Source organism: Oryx dammah, unplaced genomic scaffold, assembly GCF_014754425.2.
Source record: "Oryx dammah isolate SB20612 unplaced genomic scaffold, SCBI_Odam_1.1 HiC_scaffold_29, whole genome shotgun sequence".
In the NCBI taxonomy this organism is placed as follows: domain Eukaryota; kingdom Metazoa; phylum Chordata; class Mammalia; order Artiodactyla; family Bovidae; genus Oryx; species Oryx dammah.
In genome coordinates, this window is record NW_024070213.1 from 20,499,201 (window position 1) to 20,521,739 (window position 22,539).

A 22,539-nucleotide genomic window follows, 5' to 3' on the forward strand; every position below is an offset into this window, starting at 1 on the left:
GCCCGCCCCGCCCCGCCCCGCGCGCTCGCGGCCCCCCGGGGCGGCCGCCGGGAGAGATGCTGCAAGAAACTTCTTAAATGACCGCGTCCGGCTGGCCGTGGAGCGTTTCTGGGTTGGGGAGAGGAAAGGAAAGTGGAAAAAAAACTGAGAACTTCCTGATCTCTCTCGCTGTGAGACATGTCTGAGACTCCTGCTCAGTGTAGCATTAAGGTAAAGATCTTCTCCCCCTCCCTCTCCGGGGTGGAAAGCCTTGAGCTGCACCGGCCCGGCTGATCGTGCCGGGCTCCTCCGATCTGAGGGGGCTGTTGCAGTCGCTCTGTTCGCAGGAAATTATTTGGGGCGCCGGGGAAGGAGATGCAGCTCTCGGCGGCGGCGTACCCTCTAGTGTAACCTTGCTGCTTCCCCGCTCCCGCCGAGCCCCGTGTCGGCTCCTGCGCCCCCACCCCACCTCCTTTGCTTTTTGACAAGGAAATGCCGGTCACAGTCGGTCAGGAGGAACCCGAGTGGTCCTTAGGTCTGCAAAACACCCCGGTAATTAGTGCGCTTAAAAAAAAAAAAAAAAAGCCTGCTCCCTACTCCTACTCCCAACATGTGATCGAAATGTAACTTTTGTTCCCGAGGGGTGGTCTCCTTAGAAAAAAAAAAAAAGTTCTCCGGCTCCATCGGGGTTGGAATCTTTTTTTTTTAAGGGTTCCGCGAGTCTGGTCAGACAGTCTATCCCCCCCACCCCCCCGCCGCCCCATTGTAATTGCAAGCGCTTGTCGGAGAGACAGTAGTGCTGTCAGCTTTTCCTGGGCATTGCACAATGAATTTCTTTCTTTTCTTTTTTTTTTTTAAACCAAGGTGAATAAAGTTGCTGAATGGTTATTTTACTCTCGTAGGCATCTGAACGTTGAGCAATCCAAAAGTAGAAAACTCTTGTGATGCAAGGAGAATGATTGAAGTGACCAGGCAGAATGACCTTCCCACTTTGACAGTGCAGAGAGGGTAGCTAAGGGTAGAAATCCCCCAGTCTCTGGCCAAGGTTTGCAGTCTGGTAAATGCAGGATGGTGGAGGATGTTTGCAAACACAGTACTTATCTTCCAAGTAGTTGTGTGTGTGAGCATTTATGTACATGTCTGTATGTCTGTAAAGGCTAGTGGTGCTGCGGTTTGTTGCTTCTAAAAAGTTGTTGTAAAGTTTGCCACCGTGAGGAGGCACACTGATTTGTCCATCTCCCCCAATTAATTTTTCCTTCCCTGCGTTCGGTGTGCACTTTCATTTCACTGTTCCATCAGTGCTCAGTTGGAAAAGCCTTCTTCAGTGAGAAGCTGAAGCTGCTGAAGTTTGTTTGTGGCTTGGCCCATTTAATATGTTCATTGAGGGGACCCTGCAGAGACAATGAACAAATAACCAGTTTTCTTCATCCGTGGGGCATTTTGGGAAATGTCTCTTCTGTTTTAAATGGCGTTTACATAGGATCTGTTTAGAGGAAAACAGTATTTTCTCATATTTGCTCATTAGGGTTTCATAATTATACTCAGGTGTTAGTATTTCTTAGCAGGCGCGATTTCTCAGGGGGTTTGAATTAGGGTTAACGTGAACTGAAAAGGTGGGTTGGGTTTGTTTTTGCCTCGCACAAAAAGCGCTTAGTGGAACTTTCGGGTTTCTGTGTAGATATCTGGGGATAGCAGTATGTCTCCGGTGGAGAGGGTGTCAGAGTAAAGAATTTAGGTAGGTTGATACTTTAAAACCAATTTCTTTTGCTGAATAAATTCGATTCTATGAGTTCAGGAAAATCCTTGGGTATGCCTAATCTATCTGATACTTCATAACACAGAGGTAACTAAATAATAGGATATTAAATCTGTAAATTGTATTTAGCTCAACAACAATAAATCTGACCTCAGGAGAACTTGAACAACTATGGGAGAGTGATTTTGGAGTGGAGACAACGAAAAGCAAGCCGTTTTGTGGCTTGCTAGCTCTTCTAAAAAGACTGTATAAGCCCGTTGTTCTGAGGGGCTCGAGGCTGCAGGCAGAAATACCAATGAGGGGCTCATCTCATGGTACCTCAGTGGAAGACTATAGCAACTCCTTCCTTACATGCACGGAGGGAACCAATCCCAAACCCAGACAGCGCAGTCCCTTAACTGTGACCTAAAAATTGCAGCCACGGTTTGTGTTATCATTTTCTATCTTATCGTTTACCCTCTCCATTCTTTTCGAAAGCCTCTTTTCTTGACTTCTGTATTTCTCCGTAATTAGAACAGATCCAGTGGTCTTCCCTAGTAGTGAAAGTATCACTTTTAATTTGGATTGTCCTTTATGGAACTGGTCTGCGACTGCTTACTTGGACCGTGCAAATGTTTAAACGCACGCACGGGAAGTGCATTTTCTCATGGAGTTTGTTTAGTTTGCAGTGTTCCAGTAAGAAACTCTGGAGATCAAGGACTGGGATTATTCTAGCTCGTCTGAAAATGTTCTGGTGATTGTGTGCGGTGTTTCCCTGAGTCCCTGGGATGTGGTACAATGACTGCATGATAAAAAATGTTTGCCGGGAACCCACTAGTACAGCGATTTTTTTTTTTTTTCCTAGAGTCCAGTAAACAATAAAGTTTTCTGTGGAGTAGAGAATGAGTGTCAGGAGCTTTAAAGGATGAGCTCATGGCTCTGATGTCCTGAGGATATGTGGCATGGAAAGCTCTCTGTGGAGAGTTTTCCCTCACCTCTCCTGTCTGCTCCTGAAACCTTTCTCCCTGGCTTGTATCCTCTGCGAGCAGCTGGTCAGCAGGCAAGTAAATTCCTCAGCAGCTGGTGTGACGGAGCACAGAGGAGCCCGACCAGAGGCAGCCACAGGGGGAAGTACTCTGTTTACTTCTGAGCAGTGTCAGTGCTGCTAGAAAAAGAGTAGTGTATGATTTCGGTGGAATTTCCAGGGTGAAAGTTTCTGAATCAGTCACTCAGTGACACCTTTATATATTGCTTGCTTGGGGGTGGTTGCTGATGAGTGCCTGATATTGGCTCTCATGTTTCTTTTGCACTTTATAAGCATCTTCCCGGTACCCTAGGGAAGTTATCAGACATATGTTTACAGCAGAAGACAGGTGGACCAGCCCAAGGTCACCCAGACTAGGACTGCGCCCCTCTGTGTGTCTGCACTGAGCACTTTCATCATGAGAGATTAAATGCTTCCATTCCCGACCATTTAGGGGCTTTTGTTTGTTTGGCCTTTTTTTTTTTTTTTTTTGGTCTTTCTGTGTGGCATAAGGGATTTTATTTCCCCACCAAGAATGGAACGCGTGCCCCCTGCATTGGGAGTGTGGAGTCTTAACCACTGGACCACCAGGGAAGTCCCTGGGGTTGTTTAAATGTAAGGACTAACTATATAAAAAGTTGACTTTTTTTTATCAGGGGATCGTGTAGCTGACTGCTAGGCATGGGAGGAAGGAAGAGGCTGTCTTTTCCATCATCAGCCTTCACCTTCAAGTCACCTGTTGAGTTCTAAGTTCAGCCAAGTTGTAGTGGATCGCACTTATGACCCAGCAGACCCAGCCCTTTCGAGGAGGGCTTCCAGAATACGATAGAAAACAGATAACTTCCCTGGTCCCCTCCCTTTCTCTGCCGTCTGTATGGGTTGGCTTTCTTAGCGGAATGAATTCTCTATTTTCTTACTCTCTGGGAGACTCCCCTCTGGACCCTGAGCTCCTTGGGCTGAGTGGTGATTATTTTTTTGTGTCTCGTGCCCACCTTGGCATCTGGCTTAGATGTATGTGTCGGTCGCGTTGGCTGACTTGCAGTGAGGCATGGAAGGCGGTCAGAGCCCCTTCCTCTCTGTCCTGTGTGCCTGGAGTGACTTAACGCTGCACCCGCAAGCTGGCATGAAGTAGTTGTGGGGTCACTCTGTTGACTCAGGGAGGCCTGGGGCACTCCATAGGGTGTTGGTCCAAAAATTATTATCAGTAGAATTTTGACCTTATGATTTTTCTTATTTTGGTGACATTTTCAAAAACTGCTTTTGTGTCTAAAAATAAGCAAAACATGGAGCTGAGTAAAAGATAAAGGGGCTTGAGGAATCACTGGAGAAGGTCCAACTGAGGAGACTTCTAAAGTTCTCTCTGGGTTCTTTAGCAATTTAATTAATTAGAGACTCGGAGCTGAGAGGCTATAAAGATCACCTGGGCCAGCGTCTTTTATGGCAAAGAGGTCCACACAGCTAAATGGTTTGCTTCAGCTGATATGTGTCTGAGACAGAGCAATGCAGGCCTCTTGGTTTTCGAGCCCCTGCCTCATACTGGCTGGGTTCACAGGTTCGTCCCTATAAAAGGCCAAAGAAATTCGATACAATAGGCTGTGTGCTCTCTGGCACTTCCTAACTTGGTCCATTTTAATCACAAGCCAGCTGGTATGAGGGCATGGAGGTCTGTGCCAAGTAAGGCGGTGTGTGGGGGAGCCCTGGGTCGAGAGGGTATATTGTTAGATGTGAGAAGAGGAAGCAGTAGGAGTGGGGGATGAAGGAAGAAGGGCTCGATGGGCTTGTCTTTGCACCACCGTCTACCGCAATCACTTTTCTCTGTATTATGGTGAAAAGCATGGAACATTGAGTTTACCCTCTAAACCATTGTTGAGGGTGCAGTTCAGTCATGTCAAGTCTCTTCCCATTGTTGTGCAACTGATCTCTAGAACTTTTCTGTCTTGCAACACTGAAACTCTATACCCACTCAACACTAGTTTCCCCCTCCCCTCCTCCCAGCCCTCAGTCACCACCTTCCTATTTTCTGTTTCTGTGATTTTTGTCTCCTTTAAATAGTTCATATGAGTAGAATTATACTGTATTTCACTTAGCAGAATGGCCGGGAGGCTTGTCCATATTGTAGCATGGGACAGGGTTTCCTTTTTTTCAAGGCGGCTTTACATTCCATTTTGGCTTCCTTGGTAGCTCAAATGGTAAAGAATCTGCCTGCAATGCAGGAGACCTAGGTTCGATTCCTGACCGAACCCTTGGAGATCCCTTGGAGATGGCATGGCAACCCACTTCAGTATTCTTGCCTGGAGAATTAATTCCATGGACAGGAGCCTGGCAGGCTACAGTCCATGGGGTCGCAAAGAGTCGGACAGGACTGAGTGACTGCCACACACAGCATCCATTTTATGTATATGCCATATTTTCTTTAATCCATTCATCTGTTGAAGGACATCTGTGTTACTTCCATCTCACGGCTGTTGTGAACGAGGCTGCGATAAACATGGGTGTACAAATGACTCTTGAGATTCCGCTCTGAGTTTTGGATATATCCCCGATGATGGGGTGCAGTGGTACTTTTTTTTTTAATAGTATGTGAGGAGCTGGTACTTGTATTTTGGGTTGAGGGCTCTGGGCCTCTTTGCTGGGCCTTTTTCTGAGAAATCCTGGAGGGGAACCTTAGGCTAAAACATACACCTTAATTTATACATACTGAGGCTCTGTGTTTCATACAGCATCAGCTGAAAACATGGCAGCTAGTCCTAGAGAAATAGCTTACCTCTTTAGCATAGGTAAGTCGGGGGAAAAAACAGCCCAGTTTCTAGAATTTCCTAAGGAAGCTAGCATTAGAACAGATTCTGTGCCGCCAAGTTGACCTGTATTTACCCACGCTGAGGCAGGTGGGAGCGGGTGGGAGCGGGGGCCGTGTTTGGGCCCAGCATCAAGAGCCTGTGCGCCCTGTTATGGATATTGAAAAGTTGCTCTTTGGCGTGACACTCCCAGCAGAACGAATGAGTGTCAAACGAAGCCCCTTGGGGCATGGGGTGTACAAACAACGTATTTTGTCTTTGTGAGTGGTGCTTTAGGAAAAGCACTGGTGTTGATTTCCTGGCAGAGGCCCTCACTGCCATATTTGTTATGAGATGTGTGTAAGAAACCAAGCTCTCTGTGGATTTATTGAATAGAATGAGTGTAAGTTGACGTGGGGTTCCCACGCCAGGAGGGATCCGGCATAAAGACCATTCGCTGCCAAACCTAGTATTTGGGGAAAGAAAGACTAATTTCTGAACATACAGAAACCAGCCTAATAAATGTGGCTTTCTGGGGGTGTTTCAGTCTGCACCACCATGAACAGGCAGAAATAACGTGTGTCCACACAGTCTTCTGATTAGAAATGAGGGCTGCTGAGTGCTCAAGACTGTGCCTTCTGCATCGAAATAGTACCACCGATGTGTTATTTGCTCTGCTAACTTACTTGATCAGTCTTTTCTTCTCAGTGAAAGTATACGGTTCAGCCTCGTCTCTGTTTGAGGCAGTGTCTCTAGTCTTTTTGGCACCAAGGACCAGTTTCATGGAAGACACTTTTCCACAGATGGGGGATGGGCACGTGGTGGTGGTGGGTGGATTGTGGTTTGGGGATGATTGAAGCACATTACATTTACTGTGGACTTTATTATTGTTACATCAGCTCCACCACAGATCATCAGGCATTAGATCCTGGAGGTTGGGGACCCCTGGTCTAATGATCTGGAATTTGGGGAGTATGGGTGGAAAGGGCGACAAGGCATTAGTCTGTGTTTGTTAGGTATGAACCCCCTTTTTTTTAAAAAGCACAGACTGCTCACTCAGGTCTGTGGACTAAACTGTGGAACACCTGCATTTTGGGAGCTTTCTAAAGTCTCGATGGGCTTCTCTGGTGGCTCAGAGAATAGAGAATCCACCTGCAGTACAGGAGACCCGGGTTCGATCCCTGGGTTGGGAAGATCCCCTGGAGAAGGTCATGGCAACCCACTCTAGTTTTCTTACCTGGAGAATTTCACGGACAGAGGAGCCTGGCGGGCTACAGTCCATGGGGTCGCAAAGAGTCAGACGTGACTAAGCAACTAACACTATCACTTTTCACTTTCTTTTTAAAAATTTTAATTGGAGGATAATTACGTTACAATGTTATAATGGTTTTTTTATAATGGTTTTTGCCGTACATTGGATGCATAGGCATATATATGTCCCCTCCCTCCTGAACCCCCCTTTCCCACCTCCCTCCCAATCCTACCCCTCCAGGTCGTCTTGAGCTTTAGGTGCTTCATACATCAAACTCCCACTGGCTATCTATTTTATGTACGGTAATGTGTATGTTTCAGTGATATAAGTCTAGGTAATTAAAGGGATTTGCGTGCTGCCCTGATGGTCATCCATCCTGCATTTCTTCTCCTCGTCCTCCATCACTACTACCATCACTTATTGGATCCTGCTGTGTGCCAGTCCTCAGACTAAGCATTTTATGTGCATTATCTCATTTGTTCTTCATGACTCCCTCTGGGAGGCAGGTTTTCTCCCTATTTTACAGAGGAGGAGCCTGCAGCAGTTAAGTGATGTGTTGGCCTGCCATCTTCCAGGCTGTGCGTGGAGAAGCTCAGGCCAGCATCTACCTTCCCTCCTGACCCCAGTCTCAAGGCCAGCCTCCTTTGTGAAGAAAGTTAGAAAGCTGAGAGCGATGGGGTGATGGTGGCGCTTCCCACAGGCCAAGCTGAGAGGTGGGAATAGAGCTGGCAGGGACGCCTCCTCCCTCTCTGGTCTCTTCCTGCTTGGGTGGGTGGCTCCTAATCAGCCCTCTGGGGGCAAGGCAGCCAGATGGTCACTTTGCACACAGCACCCTCCCTGGAGTGGATGTCCAGGTGTCCTGTTTCTATGCCAATCCTTGATGTTGTCTTGTGATACTTTGTATTTGGGTGGGTTCATTTGGGCCCTTTTCATGTTTTTCTTAGAAACCTTCCCCCTCTCTACTTTCCCCTGTCTGTGTGTGCTAAGTCACTTCAGTCGTGTTTGATTCTTTGTGACCCCATGGACTGTAGCCCACCAGGGTCCTCTGTCCATGGGATTCTCCAGGCAAGAATACCGGAGTGGGTTGCCTTGCCCTCCTCCAGGGGATCTTCCTGACCCAGGGATCAAACCCGCGTCTCTTAAGTCTCCTGCATTGGCAGGCAGGTTCTTTAGCATCATCTGGGAAGCCCCCAACTTTCCCTGGTGACGCCTTATGGCATCATCATGTGGTCAGGTGGGAGACAGGCTGGGGCCATGGGAGCCAGACACCTTGGTCACACCTTGCTCAGTCTCTCCTTCCACTGCTTTTTTTTTTTTTTCCAATTTAAAAATTTTTACACAGTTCATGAATGCAATACATTTTACAGACCTTCCCTCTTAGTTTGCTGTACAACGCAGGGAGCTCAAACCTGTGCTCTGTGACAACCTAGCAGGGTGGGATGAAGTGGGAGGTTCAAGAGGGAGGGGTCATATGTATGCCCATGGCTGATTCATGTTGATGTGTGGCAGAAACCAATACAATATTGTAAAGCAATTATCCTCCAATTAAAAATTTTTTTAAAACCCATCCGTTTCGCTCATCTAAAGATACCGTGTGATTTCTTGGAATCTGTCTGATGTCGCTTCAGGCATTCCCCGATTTCCGCCCCCACCAAAGGAATCGTCTTTTTTGTTTTCCTCTCTCCTGACAACCTGGCACCACTGCCCTTGTTCTGATTTCCTGGAGAGAGGCTGTGGACCCTCTGACATGATGCGTTTCTGGATTTGAGCAGCTTTAACGAAGCCTGTCTTCAGAGCAGATGTAGGGAAGGAAGCACACAGAATACGAGGTGGAGGGAGTTGAGGGATTAAGAAAGTCTAAGTCCCAGTTCTCATGAAACAGAGGAGGAAACTGAATTCTGCAGCATTTAGGTGTGTGTGTGCGCTCAGCCGTGTCTGACTCTGTGACCCCGTGAACTGTAGCCTCCCAGGCTCCATGGGATTTTTCAGGCAAGAACGCGGGAGTGGGTTGCCATTTCTGGTAGCATTTCAGTAGTCTGCCTGAAATGGGTAGCAATATGTACATATTTACAATGGACTATTACTCAGCCATAAAAAGGAACAAAATTGGGTCATCGGTAGTGACGTGGATGGACCTAGAGTCTGTCATACAGAGTGAAGTAAGTCAGAAAGAGGAAAACAAATATTGTATAGTAATGTGTGTATGTGAAATCTTAAAAGCTGGTACAGATGAATCTATTTGCAGGGCAGGAATGGAGGTGCAGCCGTAGAGAACCGGTATGAACACGGTGGGGGATGAATAGGGAGGTTGGGATTGACATATATGCACTACCATGTATAAAAGAGAGAGCTAGTGGGAACCTCGGGGAAGGCAATGGCACCCCACTCCAGTACTCTTGCCTGGAAAATCCCATGGATGAAGGAGCCTGGTGGGCTGCAGTCCATGGGGTCGCTAAGAGTCGGACACGACTGGCGACTTCACTTTCACTTTTCACTTTCATGCATTGGAGAAGGAAATGGCAACTCACTCCAGTATTCTTGCCTGGAGAATCCCAGGGACAGGGGAGTCTGATGGGCTGCCGTCTATGGGGTCGCACAGAGTCGGACACAACTGAAGTGACTTAGCAGCAGCAGCAGTAGTGGGAACCTGCTATATAGCACAGGGAGCTCAGCTCAGTGCTCTGTGGTGGCCAGCGGGCTGGAGGGGACTGGAGTGGGGTGGGAGGGAGGTCCAAGAGGAAGCGATATATGTATACATACAGCTGATTCACTTCCGTGCATGGCAGAAACTAACACAACACTGTAAAGCAACTATACCCCAATTTTAAAAAATGAAAAAAAAATAACCTGCCTGAGATCACATTGTTCTTTGTAGCTGAGCCAGAGTCAGAATCAGGTATTCATGATCCCAGGGCCATGTTCCACTGACACCAGGAAAGTTGACAAAAAGCAGACAGTAACTCAGCACAGCTTCGTCATGGGGACTCCTGTCTAGAGAGTGAAACCGGTTTGTCTGTTCACCACACAATGACTGATGGTATTAATGATCATCATTATGACCTCCGTGTTAAAGACAGTCTTTACGAGGTTTAGGAAATAGTGTCGTGCATTTTGGAAAGCTAGCCAGTGAATAGGGCTGACATAGAAATAACGTTACTTTTTTAAAAGGCCACACTTCAGTTATCTGGACCAGTGACTTACGAAAAATATTACTTTCCTCTCCAGTGAGGACAGGAAAGAGCTCCCCAATAAATCTGCATGCTCAGCAGACTTTGTGTGTTCCCCAGAGGTGTTTTCCCTTTGTATGTGGGAGTCAGACGCACGGAAAACCATCTGATTTCCTGAATGACCCTCAAAGGGCATGTAGTCCCGCTGGTTTGAGTGCTGTGGGTGCCGGTGCATAGGGATGTGAGCACCGTCATCGTAATCACCGCTGTTTCAGAGTTTGATTTGCATTTTATTCTGCCTGATAGCTGTTCATTGGTTCTTATCTGTAATGCTGATTTCCCTTAAGGGGATTGTAAGTTCTTGAGAAGAGGGAACCAGTCATTGCTGTACTATAAAGGGCTTCTAGGGGAAGGACAGACCCTGGAGTAGATAGACCTGAGTGTGAATCCTGCTTCTTAAATGTATTCATAAAAAAGTTTTTTTTATTAGAGTATAATTGCTTTACAATGTTGTGTTGGTTTCTGCTGTACAATGGAGTCAGCTATTTGTATACATATATCTCCTCTGTCTTGAACTTCCCTCCCTCCTGAACCTCCCTCCTATCCCCTAACTTGTTCATCTTAAGCTTGAACCTGGTAAGTCATCTGAAGTGGTAATAAAAATATCTATCACAGGACTTCCGTGGCTGTCCAGTGCTTAAGACTTCATCTTCTAATGCAGGGGGTTGTGGGTTCGATCCCTGGTTGGGGAGCTAAGATCCCACGTGCCGTGGGGCCAAAAAACCAAAACATAAAACAGAAGCGGTAGTATAACAAATTCAATAAAGAATTTAAAAAATGGACCAACTCAAATCTTAAAACTAAACAAACAAAAAACAGCCCTGTCTTTGAAGGCTGTTGGCAGTGCCTTAACATTGTTCAAAGCAAAGCAAAATGTAGTTCTTCTCTCCCTTTGTATATCCTTCCATCAGAGGAATCTAGAAGGGGTGAGAGATTTTCTAGTCCTGTAATTTTCCCAACATTACATCGTTGGGAAAACAGAGGCCAGAGACATCCTGGTATTGCTAGCGCTCCCGTGGCTGGTTCTTGGCCCTGCCTGAACCTCCAGGCCTCTCAGGCTGGCTGACTCCCAGTCAGGGCTCTTGTCACCGTCCCTTTGAGCTTCTCCCAGGCTCGGGGTTACTCAGTCAGCGCTCAGCAAAGCTCCGATTTTTGACTCTCGTTGAATACAAGCCTCAACAACAGAAGAGACGAGCCAACTGCAATTACATGGTCGAAACAGATGCCACTTGCATCTTAAAATTGTGAGGGAATAGCTCGCATGGTTCTGAATAAGTTTCCAGAGATGAAAGGAAAAAACCCGAAGCCTGCAAATACTGTGCAGTGCCTCTGATGGGCATTATTACTCAGCCCTCAAGTATTCAAACCTATTAAAGGATCTGCTCGTTCATACAGTTACTTATTATTTGCAACCGGGACGAGACTCCGGAGGGAGCATCTATTCTTCAGTCTGCTTTTGTGTGGCAGGCAGCCCCGTGGCTGTCTGACCACAGAGCAGACACTGTTTGCAGTAGATGGTGAATTTTCTGGTTCCAAGAGTCTGGAGTAGATGGTTCTTCTTGGAGGTTTAAAGGGGAGAATTTGAAGAAGCTAAATTTGTAACTTTCGGGCATCGGGGAACCTTGATTTGTTGTAGAGGTTAAGGGAGACTGGGGGTTGGGGGAGCTTCCCAGGTGGTACTAGTGGTAAACAAAGGTCTTGCCAGTACAGGAGATGTGAGAGATGGGGGTTTGATCCCTGGGTTGGGAAGATCCCCTGGAGAAGGAAATGGCTACCCACTCCAGTATTCTTGCCTGGAGAATCTCATGAACAGAGGAGCCTGGCAGGCTACAGTCCATGAAGTCGCAAAGAGTCAGACATGACTGATGTGACTTAGCATGCATGCAGGGAGGTTGAACTATTTGTTATCAGTAGCTGTGGTTCCTTTTGCTGTGGACTTAGAGTGAGCTCCTGAGTTTTCTGCTGTATATCCATGTTAAGTGAGAAGATGACATGGAGCCTGCAAAAGCTGCCCCCACCTCACTCCCCCCGCCTTCGAAAAAAATTTATTTGGCTGCTCCAGGTCTTAGTTGCGGCATGTGGGATCTAGTTCCCTGACCAGAGATCAAACCTGGGTCCCCTGCTTTGGGAGAGTGGAGTCTTAATCACTGGACCACCAGGGAAGCCCCAAAATGGCCCTTTTGGAGGAATAGTGTAGAGAATGTTCGAGGCCTCCTGTGTTGATGCCTGGAAGCAGGTGTAGGCACTTTTAAGCTGTTGAGGACAGAGCTTAGGTCTGGAGAGAGACCCGGTTCCTCTGCCCTCACCCTGGAAAACACAAGCGAGTTGGTGATTTTCTGCTCAGCTGTCTTGTGGATTCCAATGGATTATGACGGGACCTGGTGACTATCTTTCTGAAGGCTTTTCCGTATCATGAGGTCAGTAATCCCTGATTCTGTCCCATCTCCTCTTTGCGAGGAAGCAACAGTCAAAGTTGAGATACTGACTCTCAAGTGTTTCCGGAAAGAAATGGGCTACAGATAGAAATCTGCATTGTAACTTAAAAGTCAACCCCCCAAGAAGCTTGTTGGCCTCTGAAGTCACCCGTGTGGGTCGAGGTGTGCAGTGGTGGCCTCGCATGTACCTGCCAGACTCCAGTGTGGCAAGAACAGGCATCCCTGGGGGCCCTCTTAAAGATTCCAGGTCAGTAAATTTGGGACCAGTAGCATCCAAAGGCTCCTAATAGCCTAATAATTAGTACTTGGAGAAATAGATCTACCACAGGTGTGGGCAAGAGGAGCTGTACCTGAGTCTTGATGAAAGAGGAGAGAGCGTTTCCTGAGCACCTTTCTGGGCTTCTTTGCGGAGTTTGCGCAAGGAAAGGCAACGTTTTTTTCCCACGTTACTTCCTTCATTGTTCTGGACCGCATATCTTTCCCAGACACTATCCTTGAACATCACGTCGGCCTCCTGCCAGAGCAAACCACAGGGTAGCGTCTCCTGACTCAGCCATCTGGTCCTGCTCTGTCTTCTCATGTGCAGGCTTGTGATCACTGGCCGGGCAGCCCCAGGGACAGAAGTGAGTTCTCTTTTCTTTGGGCCTCTGCATGTGTGCTCCTGTCCAGCTTCCTGCCCCAGAGTGGGTACATCTGGTTTTGAGAAGTGGGCATGTGAAGGGATCCCGGGTGCATTTTATAGTTACTGTATCCTCCTCTTGACTTACGATCTGGGAGATTTAAAAAATCCAGGTCAGGAGTTCACTTGCCTGGTGTTCTGCTTGGAGACAGTGGCTCTCCTAACAGTCTTGATAGTCATGGCCAGTGATGGGCAGGGACATCCCTTCAGGGTCACTCTCCCTTCATGCCTCTTCATCTAGCCTGTCTGTGAGCCTCGGTGAACTGGGTGGGAGAGCCGTCATTTGGGGGTGAAATCTGAGTGACAAAGGGCCCCTGTCTGGGTGAGTTCCCCTCTTCTCCTGGTTGGGGAGACCTGAATGACCTGGTATAGCGGACAACAGCTCAGATTCCCACAGGCTGCCAGCTCCGTATTTGACTCTGCCCAGGGCTTCCCTTGTGGCTCAGCTGGTAAAGAATCCGCCTACAATGTGGGAGACCTGGGTTTGATCCCTGGGTTCGGAAGATCCCCTGGAGAAGGGAAAGGCTACCCACTCCAGTATTCTGGCCTGGAGAATTCCATGGACTATAGAGTCCATAGGGGTCGCAAAGAGTCGGACATGACTGAGCAGCTTTCACTTTCACATCCTCCGGTCCTTCCTTGGGTCTGCTAACTTGAATGCTTTAGGCTAAGGTGGAAGGAGAGACCATACGTGTTGGGAAGGCAAAGAATCTTTGCCCTGAGAACCAGGAAACAAAGGCTTGCCCTCTGAAGCTGGCATGCTGCTGTCTCGCGTCTCCGAGGCTCTGTGCGCCTGGCCAGGCTGTGTGAGTGGTGAGGGCGTGCTGCTCGGTGGCAGGAGTCCCCTGCGGGTCAGGCACAGTTTTTGAACACGATGGAATTCAGGGGGAATGCTGGCGAGCCCAGAAAGACTGGAGTGATGATCCTCTAATCTTTTTCAGCAGGCTGCAAGGGGATCTTTAGCTTTGAGCCAGATGGGAGGGAAATGGGCGTTGGGTTACATCTCAAGTAGGGCACCTATTAGTACACCCTCTATGTGCCCCCACCCTCCCTGGCACCTTGCCTCTTCTAAGTTCCCTATCCTAGAAAAATTCACAAGAACCATTGACATCGATGGCAGGAAATTTATTTCTCCTTTCTGGGTACAGGGCTGCGGGCCTTGCTTGGAGATGGGTGGTACGAGGCCTCAGAGGGAAAAGACTTAAAAATGTAAGAAAGCAGGAAAAAAGAAGAAAGCCACGCAAACCCCACCGAAAGGCCCTGTTATTCCAGCAGAGGGAAGAGGTGGGCCCCTGGGCACCAGTCACTCTTAACTTGAGCTGGCTCTTCTGAGAATTCGTCCGTCTTGAAAACCTTGGTTAAAATGGCCAAATGGAGCTTCTGTAAGGTAGGGGGAATGCCTGCATGTGCTTTTGTGGTTAGCCATGGTGTTGAACAGTCCGGTTTAAGGGAAAAATGGTTCTGGGTACGTTTCCATTTCAACTGTGGTCTTTAAAGGTTTACTGCGTAGGGGATGGGTGTGGGAGAATGTGAGTATAGTCGTCTGGCCTCTTAGTTAATTTCATCTGGGTTACAGGTGAGAAATGAGTTCACAACACCTCCTGTTTCTTATTTGGGTCTGTTTTAGGGTGAGTCTAGTTTGGGCAAACTGCTGACTCTAGTTTGGGCAAATCTCCTTTTACCCAAATGCACATATGCACAAATGTACATATTTGTGGACTGCCAGATTACATACCAAGTGGATTATTAGAAAAAATCCACTTCACAGCTCTGCCCCCTAGAGTGGTATCTATGATTCTTCTCAGGGTCTTGTAAACCCTAAGTTTACCTTTTCTCTTCATCCTACTGGGATCCCATGTGGGGCTGTGTTGACAAGATTGTGCCACGTTGGGCAAGTTTTGACCACACACTTTCCCAGGCATGGTGAAGCAAGTGTGGGTTCAGCTGGCTGCTCCTAGGCAGTTGATGGTACTTGGCATTTCAAGGGTTTTTGTTACGCTGTTTGCCAGAAAGGTAATCTCTCACCTGGTCCCAGTGTCCCAGGGCACACATGTTCGACTTTGGGGCGAAAAGTCACAATTTCAGGTTCACTCTTTGCTTGCATCTTGTGTACATTAATGGCCTCATAACTGAAGTGCACTGAACTATTGCTGCACTGTCCAAAGCCTGCAGCGTAGCTCCTTTGAGTCAGGGAAAGGATTCTCTGTAACGTTACTGAAGGCTCAAGCTTGAAAACCAACATTGGAGGTTAGAATCAGCGTGTTCTAGTGGGAACAGTGCAAGGGTAGTGGACACCAAGCCTTTCTGCACTATTTTTAATCCTGGTCAGGACTGTATGGGGTGGCTTGTGCCTTCTTGGATGTCATTCTGCTTTTATTCCAGGGGTTTCTTCTTGTGACTCTGTATATATGTGTCCCAGAAATTATGGCATAATCTGTTTTCCAGTTTATAGAGTGAAAGATTGCATGAATCCCAGCCTTGTGACAAAGAAATCTTATATGTAGATGTAAAATACTTCTCCTTGGAGGGCTGGCTTTCTGATGGGCTATAAACGGATTGTTAAACAGCAATGCGAGGGGTTGTTAACAAGCTGTTTCTGAGAGTATCACCCTGGTCTGGTCTGAAAAGGTAATGTGTACATATTGCAGCTATGAAACAGTTTGCCTGTGGTGCTTATATGTTGGTAGGGTGTGTGTGTGTGTGTATTTTCAGTGGTGAATGAACTGAAAAGATAATTTTTAAAATTAAGGTCCCTGGTGGCTCAGAAGGTAAAGAATCTGCCTGCAGTGCAGGAGATCCAGGTTTGATCCCTTTGTCAGGAAGATCTCCTGCAGAAGGGAATAGCTACCCACTCCAGTATTCTTGCCTGGAGAATCCCATGGACAGAGGAGCCTAGCGGGCTACAGTCCATGGGGTCACAAAGAGTCAGACACGACTGAGCAACTCACACTTTCGCTTTCTTTCGTAGTTGATTTACAATATTGTGGTTTCAGGTGTATAGCAAAGTGATCTGGTTATACATGTATGTATGTGTATGTACATTCTTTTTTCCAGTTCTTTTCTTTTATAGGTTTATTAGAAGACACTGAATACAATTTCTTGTGCTATGCAGTAAATTCTTGTTGTTTATTTTATAATAATGTCTATCTGTTAATCTCAGACTCCTAATTTATCCCTTTCCTCCTTTCCCCTTTGGTAATCATAAGTTTGTTTTCTGTCTGTGAGTCTGTTTCTGTTTTCTAAATAGTTCATTTATATTTTTTTAGATTCCACATATATGTGATGTCATATAATATTTATCTTTCTCTGTCTGTCTTCACTTTTAGTATAATTTCTAGATCTGTTCATGTTACTGCGAATGGCATTATTTCATTCTTTTTTATGGTTGAGTAGTATTCCATTGTACCACGTCTTCTTTAGCCGTTCATCTGTTGATGGACACGTGTCTTGGCTGTTGTAAATAGTGCTGCTGTAACACGGGGCTGCATATATCTTCAAAAGATAATTTTAAATGTTTTTTATTTGCTCCTATGTCAGTGTCCACTTTCTCCATTGGGATATGTTTTGGTTGTTGGTTTTTTAAGCTGGCTTAAATGAAGCGGTGTTTAGTCAGTACAGTGTGTGAATTAACCAAACTTCAAAAAGCTTTAGTTAATGTTCATGGTAATACCCTGTGTGAATAATAGCTGCCTTAAGGTTTTAGAATCACCTCCCAAGAAGCAAACTAACATTCGTGTTCCAAGTTCAGCGAAGCAGAGTTCCTCGTATGTGTCAAATCTTATTTGAATGTCTTGTCACATTCACGTGACATAGCTGGAAATTGGTCCATGCCAATTTCTGCTACTATTGGATTTTAATGAGCATGCTTTCTTGTTACTAGGTTGCTATGCTTCTATTGTGTTCACAGCTGCTGTGTTGAAAAACAGGTGTCTGTTATAATCCCCTGCCTAGATCAGTTTGCTAGTCTGGGAAAGCCTTATTATTGTTTTTTATTTATTTATTTTTGTCTCATGTAGGTCAGAGGTGTTGATGAGCAGGATTAAGGAGAGAGACGATGGTAACTTTTCTTGGTGGAGATTTCTGTTAAAAAAAAAACATCTAAGAATTGTAGCATGTAAAGATAGAGCTACTGCTCAGGATTCGAATCACAAGGAAAAGAGCCAGGACGAGCATGGTAATAATAGTTCTGCCAAGTCACCTCTGTCTCATTCTTCAAAGGCCAGTGTGGCCACAAAGCCATCCAAGACATGGGGAGTGAGTGATGACTGTTCTCTGGTCCCTGGAGCACTCACGAACTCACCCACAGTTGCTTCTCCACACTTTTGGATCCTGTGCGGTCCACACCCCATGTGTCTCATCCTGTCCTTTCTTCTCCATCCTGACTAGCGCTGTCTTCCCTCTGGCCCTGGACTCTTCAGCTGTCTCCCATCTGGTCCTCCTACCTCCACTTCCTGCTCCTTTGAAACCAACCCAGAATAATTTTTTTTTTGTTTATTTAGCTGCATCAGGTCAGTTGCGACACGTGGGATCATTGTTGTATTATGCAGAATTTTTCATTGTGGAGCATGGGCTTAGTTGCTCCACAGGCATGTGGGATCTTAGTTCCCCGACCAGGGATCAAACCCACGTCCCCTGCATTGCAAGATTATTAACCACTGGACCACCAGGGAAGTCCCCCAAATGATTCATTGTAAATAAGAAATTGATCACGTTCTTTTTGACACTGCAGTTCAAAATGAAACCCAGCTGTTATCATGGCAGTGAGGCCTTGGACAGGCTGACTTTCTAGAATCATCTCCCCCTGCCCCCCCTCATTCCACATTATACTCCAACCAGTACCTGCCCCCCTCCCAAACCACAAGACTGTTTATTATTATTATTATTTATTGTTTTTTAAATTTTTTACAGTGTTGTGTTGCACACAATGAACTTTTATGCCTGGAGTCTTGCACCAGTCCTGGTGCTGCCTGGTAGCAACTTGTCATCTTAAGCGTTCCTTGGTGCTGTTGGGTACAGCATCCTTCAAAGTCACTGAACTACTGGTCCTGTTATAGTTTAATTGTGTATCATCCTCTAGCTGAAGTGAAAACACACTGAGAGCAAGCGATTGATGAATGGATTCATTCTCTCTTCTCATTGTGCAGGGCAGTGCCTGGTATAGAGAAGATCCAGTGTCCTTTATTTGAATTGAATTTTTTAAATCAGCAAGTATTTATGAAGCTTCTTTATGTGCTCGGTGGTTGCTAGGCTCTGTGCTACATAAGAAAAGTATTAAGTTGAAAACCTTGCAGTCAGCGTGTGTGCTAAGTCGCTTCAGTCATGTCTGACTCTTTGCATCCCCATGGTCTGTAGCCCACCAGGCTCCTCTCTGTGGAATTTTCTAGGCAAGAATACTGGAGTGGGTTGCCATTTCCTCCTCCAGGGGAACTTCCCGACCCAGGGGTCCAAGCCACCTCTCCTGAGTTGGCAGGCGGGTTCTTTACCACTGAGCCACCAGGGAAGCCCATAGGTCCGCATGTTCCCAATGAATAGACACATCTGTGAAACTGCCGAGGTCATGAAGGGTGCGCCTTTTCAGAACACTCGGCTCCTACAGCTCATACCTGGATGATGTGGTGTCATCAAATTTCCTCCCGCCGTTGTCCCCCTGGTCTAGTGTCTCCACTGCCAAGACTGTGGATGGAGAGGCCATTCCCTTCTCGTCCACTTCCTCTCTCTTCCTTCCAGCCTTACCAGACCCAACGGTAAGCTTACTCTTCTGGGGACTTGGGAACCTGTGCTTAGCAGTGAGGAGAGCTGGGTTCTTGAGAATTAACACAAATCATCTAATCTTAGGATTCTCTGCTTTTTGTCCTGCAAGGAATTATGGTCCTACTCTAGCAGCCTGCTCAAGATGAACTTTCCAACTTCTGTGACTATCTTTAGGGCCATCAGTCATTGTTTTCACCTGAAGTTGCTTAAAAATTGACCTGCATAGAGGAAGATTTCAGGACGTGTTCCTTAGGGAGCTGTTGAAACAGAAACAGGAGTGAAGTAACCAGTGCCATGCAATTGTGTGGGTGAGGCATCCCCCTCCACCAGGAGTTACTGTATTTTCCAAACCCTAAATTGTGACATGTGATCTGATAAAGGACTTCTCAGTGTTTTTCGTTTTATGTGGCAAGGCTTACAGATATTTTAACAGCTTAGCTCTTGTCGAAAAGAAAATCGCATGAGATGAGGCCTGTTGAGGAACAGGCTTCGTGCCAGCCGGCCCAGCAGTGTGGCCAAGGTGACACTTGGTGACCACACCGCGCTCTGTGCTTCCTCCATTTCCACCACCCTTGGCTGGTGTCAAGAAGGACGAGCGAGTCTGTTTGTCTTTCTTCTGAGTGAAATTTGCAAGGACACTTAAGCCTTCTGCTTCAGGGCAGAATCCGATCATGGGCTGCGGATCAGGAAGAAGTTCTCTCCCGAGATATCAGGTTGCGTGCTTGCCCAGTCAGGTATGTTCCCTCTGTTCAACACTCACAGGAGTACGGGCTCCTTGCTGGCCATCTTCAGAGCAGGATGTTGGACTGCTTGGCCAGCAGCCTGATTCCTCTGGCAGGTCCTGCACTCTGAGATGGCAGGCGGTTGTCCAGGGTGCTCTTGAACTTGGCTTTTCTCCAGCCATGCTGGACAGACCTCAGGGCCTTGTTTTCAGACCCCTACAACTCTTTGCAACTTTGCAGGAGACTTTCTCTTTTAGGTGCTTAACACTGTTTTAAGAGCTTTATTATTATTATTTTTTAAACTTTTTATTTTGTATTGGCGTATATATAGCTGATTAACAATGTTGTGATAGTTTCAGGTGGACAGCAAAGGAACTCAGTCACACATATACATATATGTGTCCATTTTCCCCCAGACTCAGCAGGGGATTTGAAATTGGGTCTAAGCGCTTCCCTGGTGGCTCAGGGGTAAAGAATCCGCCTGACAATGCAGGAGAACTTGGTTCAATCCCTAAGTCGGCAAGATCCCCTGGAGAAGGAAATGGCAAGCTGTTCTAGTATTCTTGCCTGGGAAATCTCATGGACAGAGGAGCCTGGTGGACTTTGGTCCAATGGGGTTGTAGAAGAGTCGGACACAACTTGGCAACTAAACAAAAACAGCTAAGTGTATACACACACACTCATGCATGTACACACACACACATTCACCTTTAAAGAGTTTTGCCAAAAAATAAAAAAGGCAAAGGAGTTTTGCATAAATTCACTTTCCTTTTCCTGGGCTTTGCTTGGGTTCCAACACCACATTCAACCCACATGCTTTCCCAGAACATCAGAATGCTGTTCTCAGCTAATAGTCAAATTCTTTAAGACCTGCAGGGGCCAATCTCAAGCTTGTGTCATAAGTGACTTTGAAGTGTGATTGAAAAGAAGTTGGGGAGTAGGAAGAGATGGACTTTTTCTTTTTCTTTGCTCAGGCCATGGCTGTACAGCCTCTTATGTAATAGGATAATTATCCTCAGATTCCCAGGCTGGGCGGCTTGAGTCTTCTTCCTTAGCATCTCTATCTCCTGGGGCCCAGTGTTTCCTTCTGTCTCTATTCTTAGCCGACTTAGCTTTCCCATTCAGTTCCCGGGTCCCTCCTCATCTTCCCCCGGTCTTTCTTCTCCCAGTAAAGTTATTTTGAGGAGCATGTCCCATGTTCTATTCAGATGTGAATCTTCTTTCTCTTTATTAAAATAAGATTTTCTTCTTCATTTCATCACGCATGCATCTTCCCAGAATATAAGCAACCCTTGCCCTCCAGCACATAATGTCTGGTTTGTGAACCTTTAAAACAGGGTGTGCTGGGAATTCTCTTCAACAGTTAAGACTGTCTGCTTCTACTGCAGGGGACATGGGTTCAATCCCTGGTTAGGGAACTAAGCTCTCGCATGCTGAGCTGTACAGCCAAAAAGTAAAAACAAAAGCAAAACACCAAGCAGTAGGGTGTGCTGATGTGAGTTCCCCCAAAACAGGTTTGCTCTGTCCCAGGACCGGGCACTCGGGTACCCTGGTGGCCGCTTGCTCATCTTGTCTTACCCTTGTCTTGCTTGTCTTACCCTTCTCTTTTTTCCTTTGATGATTCTGCCCCAATCACGTTCCTCCACCAAATTACTATTTTATTTTTAAAAGTTGAGGTATAGTTGCTATATAATATTATAGTGTTGCAGATGTATTGTATAGTGATTCACACTTTTTAAAGGGTTATATTCCATTTATAGTTAGTATAAAATACTGGCTGTATTTCCTGTGTCAGATATCCTTGTGATTTATTTTATGCCTAATAGTTTGTACCTCTGAACTTCTTACCTCTAGACTGCCCCTTCCCCTTTCCTCTCTACACTGGCAGCCACTAGTTTGGTCTCTGTCTCTGTGAGTCTGCTTCTGTTTTGTTACATTCATGAGTTGGTTGTATTTTTTAGATTGTACACACAAGTGATATCATGCGGTATTTGTCTTTCTCTATCTGACTTATTTCACTTAGCATAATGTGCTCCAAATCCATCTGTGTTGTGCAGATGGCAAAATTTCAGTCTTGTTTTATGGCTGAGTAGTATTTCATTGTATAGGAATTCTCCAGGCAAGAATACTGGAGTGGGCTGCCATTCCCTTCAACAGGTGATCTTCCCGACCCAGGGGTTGAACCTGGGTCTCTCCTGCATTGCAGGCAGATTCTTTACCATCTGAACCGCTTTCAAAGGACTATATATAAACCACATCTTCTTTATCCATTCATCTGTTGATGGACACTTGGGTTGCTTCCAAATCTTGGCTATTGGAAGTGGTGCTGCTGTGAGCATTGGGGTGCATGTATCTTTTCAAATTAGTGTTTTCTCTCTTTTTTTTTTTTTTGGATATATATCCAGGAGTGGAATTGCTGGGTCATGTGGTAAGTTCTATTTCCAGTTTTTTGAGAAACCTCCATAGTGTTTTCAGTACCTCAATTTATATTCCTTCCAACACTATACAAGAGTTTCCTTTTCTCCATATTCCCACTGGCATTTATTACTTATATTCTTTTTGATGATAGGTGTTTTGACAGCTCTGAGCTGATAGCTCATTGTCCCAAATTGCTGTTTTTATACTTACGTGTGCAGCTTGGTTTGTTTATTTTATAGTTTATTGTTTCCTTTTGTCCTTTAAGTTTTTCTTATTCTTGGGGGTACACACTGATATTCCTTCCTGTTAGAGATTTTTATGCCAGTTTTCATTACCTAAATTTGCTAAATGGACATAATAGTGAGTGTTTTGTACTTATATCAAGCTTGCCTTTCAGAAATAAGGAAAGCAAAAGTAGATTTTTGGCAGCTTTCAGTATAGTGATAATTTCAAATTGATAATAACTGAGCAGTAGCTCATGTGATTCTGATAGAGTAGAAGCTTGAAAGTTATTCTTTTTGTAATTTATGTGGCTCTCATTCA

The 22,539-nt window shown here is 46.0% G+C and overlaps 1 protein-coding gene across 2 annotated transcripts in view; it reads left to right on the top strand.

Annotated features, from left to right (window-relative positions):
- Positions 1-15: 15 nt before the first annotated feature.
- The window catches only part of ETV6 (ETS variant transcription factor 6), a 285,447-nt gene continuing 262,923 nt past the window's right edge, over positions 16-22,539 (top strand). Inside the window, exon 1 of one of the 2 annotated variants that reach the window (XM_040235194.1) lies at positions 16-210. In XM_040235194.1, coding sequence (XP_040091128.1) covers positions 178-210 — 33 coding nt within the window. In that variant the 5' untranslated portion in view covers positions 16-177. The remainder of the gene's footprint in view (positions 211-22,539) is intronic. The other variant, XM_040235195.1, reaches the window with a different exon arrangement.